General features: G+C 41.8%; 1 protein-coding gene across 1 annotated transcript; it reads left to right on the top strand.

The window, feature by feature from the left end:
• The first annotated feature begins 497 nt into the window (after positions 1-497).
• prom2 (prominin 2) lies at positions 498-12,773 on the top strand. Its single transcript, XM_071480678.1, has 24 exons — positions 498-650; positions 1,530-1,881; positions 3,618-3,682; positions 4,000-4,205; positions 4,422-4,542; positions 5,055-5,118; positions 5,221-5,310; positions 6,228-6,424; positions 7,033-7,107; positions 7,422-7,485; positions 7,596-7,746; positions 7,830-7,982; positions 8,119-8,242; positions 8,348-8,427; positions 8,574-8,658; positions 8,784-8,927; positions 9,024-9,092; positions 9,233-9,325; positions 9,440-9,493; positions 9,592-9,672; positions 10,984-11,052; positions 11,161-11,250; positions 11,443-11,555; positions 11,710-12,773. Exons 2-24 carry the CDS (start codon positions 1,623-1,625, stop codon positions 11,759-11,761), a joined length of 2,499 nt encoding a protein of 832 aa, XP_071336779.1. The 5' UTR covers positions 498-650; positions 1,530-1,622; the 3' UTR covers positions 11,762-12,773.
• The last annotated feature ends 703 nt before the right edge of the window (positions 12,774-13,476 follow it).

Below are 13,476 nucleotides of genomic sequence, written 5' to 3'. Positions count from 1 at the left end.
AAACATCCTACCCCAAGTGAATCCTTCCCAGCTATTTTATCCTGCATATTTGGGCTGTGTCGTTACCTGTTTGGACTCCACACCAGATGAGGGCCGATGTACTTGGAATGACCAAAAATCACCATTTTATCCAGAATGAATAGAATACATTGTGATCAGTGGTCATTTCCTGATTTGAACTAAGTTTTCTTTAAATTCTCTTCCTTGTTTCCCCAACTTGATGAAATAAACCTATGTCAAAATTTACCTAGTATAAGCATAACCATTAGTATCATGTTGATTTGACATCCCCTCTTTTCCCCCATGACACATTCAAGGAAACAGAGTGGGAAAAATACATTTCCAAATAAACCAGAAAATTTGTTTTCAAGGTAACCCTGCCACTTCACTGCTTCCTTCCCACCACTTTCCCCTCCTTCTCTCCTTGTTTCTCTCTTTAAGACCCTCCCTCCCTCCCTCCTCCAGTCCCTTCTCTCCCTCCCGCTCTTCTCAGTACCAGTGTTCTCCAGGCGAGCACACAGTCAACTTCAACCTGAGCGCAGCTGCGGAGCATATCAGGTTTCTAAAGGGACTGCAAGAGTCACACACCCCTTACTGAATTACTGGAGATAGGAGCAGCGCAACTGTCCTTCACTGTCTGGCCAAGGAAGGTTAGTTCACTGAAAGAAAACAGCTAATTGCTCACTCTGTGTCTACATTCTGTTTTCCTCTACCTTTCTATTTCTACTTGTTCTACCTGCCCTCTTTTCACTTTGATCTCACTTTTTTTTAAAAATAATCCTTCATTCACACCCTTACCTGGACTAGTGCCTAGACCAGGAGGAACTGCTCAGACAGCCTGTTTCTAGAGTCCCAGTATGTACAGTAAATATCCTCATGCTGCTGTGTGTTAGGTGAATGAGGGTCATCCAATGGTAGTGTCTTAAAAAAAAAAAAAAAAAAGAAGCAAAAACTGGTAGAAGGTTTTTCCGCCTTGAAGAGCTTGCTTTAACTGTATGAGGAGTGGATGTGTTTAGTTAGTCTGGGGCTTTACTGTTGTGAAGTTATTTACTTAAGGGAGCAACACCCTCAAAAAACAGAAGTGATGCAGGTATCTGAGGTTGTCTTCTGGGTGTTTACACAACAGTGTAAACACCCAGAAGACAACGTCACAGGTTGTAGTCATCTTTCATGTGTCATATCATGCTTTTTGAGACTTTTCCTGTAACTTATAAATGTCAGCACCTCCTGTATTCCATGAAAATAGAGTCTGGATAAGTATAGTATGAAACAGAAGCTTAAAGGGCACCACTTATTCTCAGAATCTAAACAGGCGTTGGCTTAACATTTAGATTTTCCTCTTACAAAATACCATTGTTGCGTCTCTTATAGCAGCAGTTTTTCTCCATTGCCATTTTGTAAGGAACAGTGCTGTGACCTCCCTCTGTGTGACTCAGTCTGTGGGTTTCTGTGGGTTTCTTCTCTAGTCTCTAATTCTCCTGCCTTGTCAGAGTGTGTCATTGTACTCAGTCCTTTTGTCTTGTTTCCAGATGCATCAAAACAGAGCTTGTGCCATGAAGTGATCACTCCATAAACCTGATTTCTCTGGGTCGACTCTTTCCCCACCCGTCTCACTTATTAACATGGGGTTATGCGAGAGTACGAAGTGTTGGAGGTGGCGGGGCAGTGCTGGAGGACTCAGGATCCTCATAGGAGTGATGCTGCTGGGGCTGAGCGTGGCCCAGTCTGTCCCTCCACAGACCACCTGTGCAGCAGCTGCGGCCCCGCAGAGCCTCACCCAACCCCAGTACCAGGACACAGGAAATGACATCAGCGAGGGCTTTATGGCTGCTCTGGTCCAGTCCTTCCTCCACACAGTCCAGCCTAACCCATTTCCTGGAGGTCAGTGTCATCATCACTAAGAAAACTTCTGGGATCTCTCCTGTCATGTTTGATTCATGGCACCCTATCTGCTCATTCAGTCCATAACACTTTGTTCAGGCTCTAGCTCACAGAGCAACCAGGTGCAATTTAAATTACATTGAAATCTTTTGGTTTTGAAGCTCTGTGCTGGGCAACATTTCCCTAATGGGGCAAACGTAGGCCACCAGTGGTAGCCTTCCCCCTCCGCTCTGTTCCATATAAGCCATACAGGAAGATGACAGGGTTGGCAAATAATTAAGTTCATGGACATTCTTGTATTTTGCCTGGTCAATCTTTAACCTTTATATCCTAGTGTGATGTCTTTAGACCAGTGTTTCCTATGACTCAGACTCCTAACGCACCTGTAGTCGATTGTCTGGGCCTGTGATCTGTTGTAATTGTACCATAAACCCTTCTCTATTTCACACATTACTTCCTGCTTGCTATTCATTTCAAAACCCAGACAAAGTGACATAAACAATGTCTGTTAATGTTTGTCGAGGTCAAAGTCATTGCTGTCAGTGATCATCATGTTGGATATGGTGGATTGAATGTTGACATTGTGAGAGGATTTCAACTGATAGCCACTTAATGATCAGAGACCTGTGTTTCACTTCTGAAACCATCCATCCTGTCAACAGTTGTTCTATTGCTCTACAACAAGGCAAATGGCTTGTTTGCTTATTGTAAACTGGAGGTTTATGCTACACAATAAGCCTGTGATCCTGAGGTTATAATGTTCATGAGTAAATAATAAATGGTGGAAGGGTATTTCTTAATTAATTAATAGCTAGAAAGGCCAAAAAAAAAAAAAGCATTGGTACAACATATACACCAAACAGATCCTTCACTTCACTCAAATGTTCACAACCTGACAACCCAAAAGGTATTTTTATTTAGCCTGTGCATTTTAGCGATTTGTTTCTGATTTGTGAAGAACTGCCTACTCATTATCCAAGGCTGAACTGAAAAGCCATGATGTTTTCTCTGTGTTGTTGGTTAAAGCATACAGGTGGTTCTGGCAACCAGCCTTTGGTCTGGGTTCCTGGATTTAACCCGCCAGCGAAACAGCGACAAGGAAAATTATGAAAAGTCCTTCAATAAATGCTAAAATAATGAGACAATATTTGTTCAAACCTCACTGTGATGCAACCCCAAGCAGAGTTTTATAGTAAAACTAAACCATTTTAAAGCAAAATAAAGAGATTAAAGGAAATGCAAAGCAATGAGATGACGATGCAAATTTCCAGAACATTTTATGCCCTGCCGCCATCTGACGTGGAACAGACAGATAGTGAGAACTACATAAATAGCTTGTGTGAACAACATGTCTCCTCATTTACCTGCACCTGTGTTTTGTGATATCCAAAACAACAGGGTTCAGTGGGACCACAAACGGGAGGCTTTGTATCCTATGTTTTTTTTGTGTGTTTGAAAATCTAATCTCTCCTGAAAGCTATTCTGGTTTCCTGGTAACCACAAGATGGAGGTGTCAGATTCCCACTTTGACAATGTGATAGATTAAAATGTTTTTACGGGGCAGAGGATACATTGTCCCATTGGTTGGGCTTTTGTATGTGAAAGAGTATGAAAGAGTAGGACAGAAGCTGGCAGTGAAGAATAGTAATTAGTACTTCCTGGTCTCTAAAAACTGAAGTTTTTCAAAACACGGAGCCACTAAAAACTTTTTTTTTTTCTCTCCTTCTTCTTTCTAGATCTAATCTTGAAAATAGCCAACAATGTGGAGCGAGTGCTGTCAGATCAAGAGCTCATCAAAGAAGTAAGTTAACGCACACGAGTTTTACACACGTCATGCATACATGGGAAAAACAGACACACCCTCCACAGAGCCCTCCGAGGTGGTAATCTGAGAATGTTTAATGTTAAAGCATCTTTGTGTGTATGAATACCAGTCGACTGAAGTTACTGAGGCTTTCTCATGCTCTCTGATTGTGGACTGTCAACAGATGAAAGTAAAACTACTGTTTTTGTCATGTCTCACTGGTTTGATGACGCGACAGTTCCTTAAAGTTGATATTTTATTCCATTTTAGCTGTAACACATTTGTCTGTTTGTGTGTGTGCGTTTTGTGTTCAGGCCCTGGTATATGAAGTGGGATTCCTGGTATGTGCAGCAATTGGCGTCCTGTACATCATTCTGATGCCCATCATTGGCTTCTTCTTGGCGTGCTGCCGCTGCTGTGGCAACTGTGGTGGGAAGATGTACCAGAAGCAAACGTCCTCCATTCACTGTCGCAGGAGAACACTCTACTGGAGTGCATTTGTCACCACAATCATTATCCTGTGAGTGTGTGTATTTCTGAACAGCATAATGGTGTGTTATTTGAAATAAGCATTGGAAAAAGGCAGCTAGAATGTGTGCGCCTCACTGCCTGTGTTCCTCTCCTTCACATCAACATAATGTTCCTGACACATAATTCATTGCGTCTGTGTATGTGTATGTGTGTGTGTGTGTGTGTGTGTGTGTGTGTGTGCGTGTGTGTGCGTGCATGTTTACAGCGCTGGGAACATCTGCATGTTCAAAAGTAATGAAGCCCTCAAAGTGAGTGTGGATCAGGGTCCAGTGCAGCTCAACACAACTCTAGCCAACATCCACACCTTCCTCACAGATGTGCCTCAGGTAAGAGAAAACCTCTTGTTGATTACCGTGCGTATAGAGATACACAAAGGTCAAAGGTCTGGGACCTCAGTGTGGCAACTTTTATCAGCAGTGGTTGAGTTATTAGCCTACTTTTGATCTTTGTTCTTAAACATTTACGATGTTAAAAAAAGGTAAATGATCTTGTTAGAGTCTGTTTAGGATTAGTCACATTAGGTCTTGCAGCCCCGTCATCAATCTGCTGTGACTCGACAGCTTTTGTGTGAGATGCAAACAGACGCCCAGTCCTCTAATCATGACTAGCCCTGTTCTCTGCAGTGTCAATACACTTACCTCAAGATACAACAGAGTGGGAAAATGGAGGTGGAGGAAGAGATAGGGTTGTGTTTTGTTTATTCTTCATTTTGCAAAAGCTAGTATGAACGATTAGCTTATGTAATCAGTCCTTCACACACTGCATTTTGCATTTCAACCCATGTCTTACTGTATGTGCACACTTTGAAACTGTTGGTCTTTCCTCTGCATATCTCCAGCAACTTGACTATGTGGTGAATGAGAGCTACAAAACCATACAAGAGGTTACCAGAAACCTCGATGGTAAGAACAGGGAACTAATTATCTACAAACAGAGGAACCACTTTTGTGCGCTACAGTGTCTGTTCTCACATGGTCAACCATCTCTTTGTCTGTATGAATTAGACATTGGACATCAGCTGGGAACAGAGATCCAGGAGCAATTCAGGGCAACTCTGGAGCCAGCGCTGCACCCAGTTAGACTTCTGAACCAAGGTATGAAGTGCCTGCATGCTCGGTCCTGTTTTCAGCCTGAGCGTGTAAATGCCTGTGTGAATATCTGATCAGTGATCACAGGTGGGGTCCTGCTCATACGTGCATTGTGCAGTTTCCCTTCATTTAATTCCTACCCTGACATTGAAAAGTTTTGCGAAGTGACAGGCGTCACTTTTTTTTTACCAGCTGTTTTATATAGTTGTTAGAGAAGACATATCTAGAAACATACAAATATAGAAATAATTGTCCCTCCCCATGGACTGATTCTGTGCAGGCCTGCTGGACACAGGCCCAGGGGCTGTAAAGCAGATCCTCAGTTTGGACTGACTGTTGTTTAGATGTCTTACTTAAAAGTAAAAGAGTCAAATATGATTTTGTTAATATTGAACATCTGCTAATACTTTGGCTACAAAAATCCTTCCTAAAAATGTGTAAAGAATTTCAACCTTTATCATCTGACTATAATATCAGCATTCTCTGTGTCAGGAGGCTTTGGTGAGGGTTTACACAGCTTATCACCATGTACAACATAAAAAAAGTAATTGGTCTAGTATGAAACCATAATTTCTTGGCTGCAGTAACTTTCTGTGATGAGAAACCAAGTGCTGATACATCACTTACCAACATGTTTCTTAACACTGCACGTTGACTCTTTGAGTAACACAGACCAGGCTTCGCAGAGCAATGTGGAAAATATTTGTTACGCTTTACTAAAAGCAGCTGGATAACAATGATTTCCCTTTTGTTCTTTCTCTCATAGTGCTCACTTTTTGTTCTGAACTCCCATTAAGCTGCTTTTTATTTCAAAGCCCCGTCACATCACAAGGGAGAGATGGAAGTCTTGAAATAGTTATTATTATTTTAAAAAACGTGCACACACTGACTAGTCTTTATGTGTTTTTCATTTGTGCGAGCAGAGATTAGAAACACCAGTGCTCAACTTGACAAACTGAACTCGTCTCTGGCCGAGCTGCAGTCCAGCGTTGACCAGCTCCAGGCCAATGTCAGCGCCATTGGAAATCGCATCAATGACACTTTGTCCAACCCAAACTGTAACGGCTGTAACTTTCTCAAGCCAGAGCTACAGGAGCTAACACTGGACACCTCCATCACTGTAAGTACTGGTTTTCGTGTCACCTAGTGTGTAGTGTGGGATATTCCCATGTTTTCTTCTTGAATGGATGAACTGAACAACACAGGCAAATTACTTTTTTTAATTAGTTTGGTCTGAACGTCCACTCCTGTGTTTTAGTTAGGAACTCACTGTACAGAATAAGAATCCGCCCCTGTTACTGGGTTTAACAGGACGTTATCATGAATCAACGGGAAGAGTCATTTATGCAGTCAAACTGTCTCTGACGCAGACTGAGACAGTGTGACACATAATAAGACCTCTTCATTTCTGGCTTTGTCTGAACAGCTGATTTGTCCTCCCTCCATCTGTCTCTATTCCTCCTACACTGTGACACATGCATCCTCTCCTCTCCTCTCCTCTCCTCTCCTCGTCAGTATTTTGAGGAAATGTGTTTCACACTGTATAACGTCATCATGAAGATGAAGACATTGACAAAAAATAGAGATGCCATTCATTATTCTTTGGAACCCACGTTTAATCGTGGCGTTGTGGCTCTTGTAACGTCAATTAAAACTTGTGAGGGTCTGTTTTGCTGAAAGTCTGCTGCCTCCTTCTGTCGGTTGATGGTATAACGTGATGGTTCACAGATTCCCAGCTTGAATGAGCTCCAGTCTGCAGTGGACGAAGTCAACAAAATTAACCTCACATCAAAAATTGAGGAGGTCAGTGACTTTTTCCCCACTGAAAACATGATGATAAAATCAGAAATGTTTCTAATATAATATCTTCTTTGTTAGAATATTAGAATTTGTGAATCGATGGGGAAAATGTGTGAAGATTTTTTTAACCAAAGATAATGGAATAAAATGCGACTAATGGATTTTTACATAACTAAAAATGCATTGAATATGTGTAAAAAGAGATAAATAACATTTTTTTTCAAGCTTTTTTCAATCAAATGTAGACAAATAAATATTATTTCATCACTGTTTATTTGCTACTATGAAAATTAATGTACTACTTGTCTTCATTTCAGGTGGAGGAATATTTTAACAGCATCCCCCAGAGGGTGATCAATGACACCAAGGATGTCATTCAAAGTGAGTGAGCACAGTCACAAATGTGAGTCTCTTCATTCACGTATTTAATCGAACATGGTGAATTTTAAAAACATACTGGATGTGTGTGCCTTTCTGTGTTTGTTTTTTAGAAAGCAAGCAGCAGTTGGGTGACATAAAAACGCAGATCTCACAGGTTACCAGTAACATCCCTGCTCTGACCAATGTGTCGGGGGCTCTGGATCAGGTGCGCGTAGAAATCAGCAGGGTCACCCCAGAGGTCGAGAGAGCCGAGTATATTAGGTAAAACGCCTGGAGGTGCAAACACACATGATCAGTGGAAGAAGAAGCCACAAATCACTCATTGTGTGTGTATTCTTCTCCAGATGGGCAGTGTGTGTTGCCCTGTGCTGCGTGGTGCTCCTGGTAGTGGTGTGTAACCTCTTGGGTCTGGTCCTGGGCCCTGTGGGTCTGAAACCCAGAGACGACCCCATGAAGCGCTCCTGCACGGCGGATTGTGGCGGCACCTTCCTCATGATGTGAGCATTGGGTTGTAATGTTGGTTTCATCTTTTAGTCACATATAGCTCTCAACCGGAGGGGAAATGTCAAACTGTTGCAACTGTTTCACCTCCTGAGCGTTTGTTTGACCTCTGACCTGTGGATGTGGCTGCAGGGGTGCAGGATTCAGCTTCCTCTTCTCCTGGCTGTTCATGATAGTGGTGCTGCTGCTGTTCCTGCTGGGTGGGAACGTTTACACTCTGGTCTGTCGGCCCTGGAACAACGGACAGCTGATAAAGGTCGCCACACACAGCAGCTCATACACCTGCACTCGCACACATAATGTCGGGGCATACAAAGATGCTACAGACGAGTGTTAATGTTATTGCATCTTCTCTCCACAGTTCATTGATTCTCCTGGTTTAATTCCCGGGCTTGATGAGGCTTTAGGAGTTAAGAACATCAGTTTCTCTGATATCTATAGGTATGTGATGCTACTTCACCTCTCATGCAGGAACAAATGTGATTGTGCATGCATACACACTGACATGATTTTCCCCCCTGGGACTAAAGCCAGTTGGGATGTATGAATAACTTAGACTTGATTTCACTTGGTGTTAATGTTGACAGAGACTGTGAGGAAAACCAACCTCTGTGGACAACACTCCACTTGTATGAACTCATAAACCTTGAAGAACTCCTCAATGTATCCAAGGTGAGTTTCCTTGCCGTCCGTTTCAACTGTGCAAAATTAATAATGTTCAAACTTACAATAACTTCATGTGCATTAAATCTATATCATCATTTATAGTGTTTGTTTTCTCTGTCGTCCACGCGCAGTACACAGACCAGATCCAGCAGCAGTTTGAGAGTACAGACATCACTCTGTCTGCCATCACTCTCTTAAGTCCTGAAGTTAAAAACAAACTCAGCAGCTTCTCCACCAAGGCTCAGAGTTTCGACTCCACAGCTATCACACAGCAGGTGGGCGTCATCCATGGGGTTAGGTGTATCTTTGTGTAGTTTTTTTAGTCATTGCGTGCTTTCATGTGATTGTGACATAGTGCATGTCTCTTTCAGATGAACAACATTTCCAGGATCAATCTGAATTCAACAGCTGATAAACTTGATCAGTTAGCTTCTACTCAGGTGAGTGACAAGACATAATCATACATAAAACATTGCCCCCTGTTTGTACTTTACACTTTGCTCTGCTTTTCTTCACTGCAAACACATCACATCAATCCTAACCCATACATTTTCTTCTCATGCCCATGTCTTGTTTCTAGACCAACAATGATACTAGAAAAGAGCTCCAAAGTCAGGCCAGAGACCTGAGGCAAATCCAAGCCAGCATAGAAACAACCATCATCCCACAAGTGGTGAGTAGCTTTCCTTATCTGAGCTGCCGTCTCTCCCTATTATCCTCATTCTGGCGCTCCTTTTTTCAACGTCGGCCATTCATCTGAAGTTAAACATACTGCTTTTGCCCCCAGGAAAACCTGAACTCAACCATCAAGAGCCTTCAATCCAACACAGAAAAAATCAATGTGAGTACACTGACCAACACCTGGATTTTTGTAAACAGTAGAGATCAACCTTCTGTGTTTCTTTCTGTGGCTCATTCTCGCCTCTCTGGCTTCCCCAGGGAACAGTGGGGGAGGTGCTGAGGAACGTGGGAGCAGCACAAGACTTCCTCAACACAAATACGACACAGATCGTCAAGACCGTGAGTAGAGCCACGAGTCACATGAGTTCGAAGAAAAAGTGCTCCATGTGCTCTGTTAATGCCTGTGGTGGGTCAGTCATTTAGCCAGAGGGGGGAGAGGGCGGGGGGGATGCTATGGCTCAGTTGGTATGGGTGTGCTGCTTGGAGCTGAAACAATGTGGCTGTTTGGCCCCCATCCACAGGGCACGAGTAACATTTAGTGTCCATTTGCATTTGTCTTTATTTCAAGTTATACATGCAATTTAAAATAAATAATTACTGGTTGCTTTAAAGTGAAGTCGATGTACTGAGAGGTGCGGGATGACACATTTTATCTTATGTAAACATGGCTAAGAAAAACAAAGAAAGCTGAAAATAATTCTTAGGTGTCTTCCAGTGTTTCCTAGAATAGGGTTTAAAGTACAAATGCTCTGGCTCTCTTGTACCATGTGAACCCTAAGGTCATCTCATCAGGAGCGTGCTAACAATCCCCAGAGCCCAAACTAAACATGGAGAAACAGCATTTACTTGCTAGTTACCCCTGCGGCAAATGAAGTGCAGCAAACAGACTTGCTCTGAATTGAACAACCTTTAAATCCACTGCCTTTGACTGAAACTTAAACATACACTTTAATTATACACATTGCACTTACACTTCGCCCTGCCTAATAATCATCAATCATCCTCTATTGAAAGAGTTAGGTTGGCATTGTTCTATTTCTATTCTTATTTCTATTTTATGAAAAACCTGAACTAACCATGTGTTCGTCCATCTATCATTGACTCCCCTGCCCTGTCTGCGGCACTCAGACACAGGCACTTTCATCTCCGCTGAAGAAAGACAATCTTTAGAAACATCTCACAGATATGTTGTTTTGTGTAAAAAACTATTATTAAAAAATAATTATTTCGAGCGGTGGAGTTGTTGCTCTAGTCTGTATTTACAGCACCAGCAGGCCTCAAAATAAACCGTTGTCCAAGTTCATTGTAATGAAGAAACATGACACCTAGTGCAGAAGCTTTTTGTGCACAGGCAGTATAATAACTTGTTGACAATAAGAAAAAAATTAGACTCCAGACTTAACCTTTAATGTTTTTAATGCACTATGCAAAGAATTGAGTATGAAATGCAGTACATAAAATAAACTTTTCTTGCCTTGTGTAATCGTAATGCTATTGCACTTCTTTACGGGTCACTTCAGAGGATTTACCCAGAATTCCACACTGGTGAGACGGCTGGGCGTTCCACTGATTCCTCATGACTTCCCACTGTAAAGCAGGGAGAAAATGTGAGGAATTTATTCTCTCTCTCTCTCTCTCTTTGGGTCCTAGGAGAGCAGAAAGTTTTTGGACTGTCAGCTGGGTTACTTCGTTACTTATGCCGACTGGGCCAAACTCACGGTAAAGTCTGTTCTAATCTTTGCCTGCACTTGTTAAAATACCTGCTCCTTGTGTCTGTGTTTGCACGCACGTGAACTCACCTCCTGCACTGTGTGTATTCTCCCTCAGATCACACAGCAGGTGGGCCTCTGTCGGCCGGTGGCGGTGGCTGTGGACTCGGTGGAGGCCATCGTCTGCTTGCACATGGTGGAGTCTCTGGTGAGGGTCACATGTTGTTAGCTTCACCCATAGCTGCACAGCTCCACCCATAACTGACCAATATATGGACTGAAGGAAGAGTGGGACCCGATTTCAAGAAATGGCAGTTTTTATGTTTGTCCAACTGTTATAAATCACTTTATATTCTGCGTTGTATTCACCCACACGCCCTCTCTCTTTCTCTCTCCTTAGAATGCGTTCTGGTTCAGTCTGGGCTGGTGCTTGATCTTCTTCATCCCCAGCATCATCTTCTCTATCAAACTAGCCAAATACTACAGGAAAATGAAGCACTCTGATGTCTTTGAGTAAGTAGCACAAAAAAACCCCACAAACATCCGTCTACTAGAGCTATTTACACATACATGTCCATGTGTGAGCATGTTGTGCAAGAATCACATGACTGATTCATTTGACCGTGCTGACCTGCATTTGACTGGTTGTTAATGTTTCTGTTTCCAGGGACCACATAATTATGAACCACATCCCGCGGGCCCAGATGAAAATCACCTGAGAGGACGGCATATGTGCGCCACAGCTTTAAGAGACTGCAGGCATGACTGTGGCATCCCTAGACTAAATATAAGCACATGATGCTCTCCTGCACACATGTGGCACATTGTCACTCTGGCATTAAGTCTCAAACTGAAAAACGGGTTAGGTTACCTATTTCACCTTACCTTACTTTTTTATATTCAAGTTTTCACCATGTGGTGGACAAGCAAAGCCACTTACTGAGCGACTGCAGTGGTCATACAATAGATTTCATATACTACACTGAACATCTTTGAGTTGACCTCAGGTGGGCACAGGGCATAAGGGAATCTTCAGGGACCTTTTTTTTTTCATCATTTTAAATAAAAATTTTAAGAGTTTATTTCATCCATTATTTAACATAAATGTTTTCTATGTATTTAATGTGTGAATCTGACCCTGTTGCTGGATTCAGAGAATATACATTTCATATTTTAAACTGTAAAGCTGATTTTTGTTGAGAGTTGACCACATTTGTACAATGATATATAGTCATGTGAGTGCTTACAGAGAACGCAGCAGTGTGTTTCTGTGCCACCAGGGATTTGTAATGTGCCAGTCTCTCGCTCTTGTTTGACAACCTACTTCCACTGGAAAACACTTTTTTAACTGAATTCTTATGATACTTGCTGTAATGTTTGAGATCATAGCACAATTTCCTGTGTGAATCATGAAATGAATACTTTTTTTTGTGTGTGTGTGTGACAAACACTGATCAGTCACCATATGATTTCTATTTCAACACAACAAAATGCTACTAAAAGTTTTTTGTTACCATTTTGTTTGCAAATGTCTTTGTAAATTTTGAGTTTGATTGATGTGATTCATGATTTAATAATGATTTTTTTTTTTTTTACTTTGCACTACTTTGTACTCAGCAGTAGATTGTGTTTTATCTCTTTGTTGCACAGCACTTTATGTGATTTATTCATTTCTGCCAACTGTTGTGAAAACTACTGTGAGTAAAAAAATGTTACCGACTGACAAATGCACCCAGTCTGCTGTGCATTCTTCTACCTTTTAGCCGTGACATGAGTGGAATCTCAGATATCACTGTGTCTGTTTTCCACACAAACCATGAAAGTGCTTTTCACAGTGCCCATTTGTAGCCCAGTATAGCCCTACCTTCACTCCACTGCAATGCTATGTAAGAAACGAAGCTGAACAAATACAGTATCTGCACGGGGCTGTTCTCACATGTTACAAAAACGCAAACTCTCAGTAATTATCATTTAATATAGTTGTGATCTGAGCATTCTGACTTAATGGAGGATCGGCTGTCTTAGTCTCTGACGTAGCTTGCTTGCACTGTTGGCAAACAGTTAAAAGTACGCTACGCATAAAGTACATATTTGCACAGATTACACAGATGCACTTCTTATAGAACGTTTTGAATTACTATGAGACGGTGTGTCTATGTGATCATAATTACTGTCATGCATTTCTGCTACTGCAACAGTTCCTGCAAACAGATTCAAGAACTCAACCTTGAACTTTCCTGTCTCATGTGGCACTGTGTGGATGAATTAACAGTTTTAAAGATTTTATTTTCTATTTGAAGATTTCACAATAACTCGAACCTTGCTTTCATTTGTTGATTAGATCATAACTAACAGACGTGCACTAAGGGTTCTGTTGTACTAGTTAAGGAGATCATAAACTGGATTATATGTAAATAAGTATCACTCAGTATTG

This window comes from Trachinotus anak, unplaced genomic scaffold, assembly GCF_046630095.1.
Source record: "Trachinotus anak isolate AG129_WGS33_773 ecotype Australia unplaced genomic scaffold, CSIRO_AGI_Tana_v1 ptg000007l, whole genome shotgun sequence".
Taxonomy (NCBI): domain Eukaryota; kingdom Metazoa; phylum Chordata; class Actinopteri; order Carangiformes; family Carangidae; genus Trachinotus; species Trachinotus anak.
Note: the sequence above shows the minus strand (reverse complement) of the source record. Positions and strands in the feature narration are given on the sequence as shown.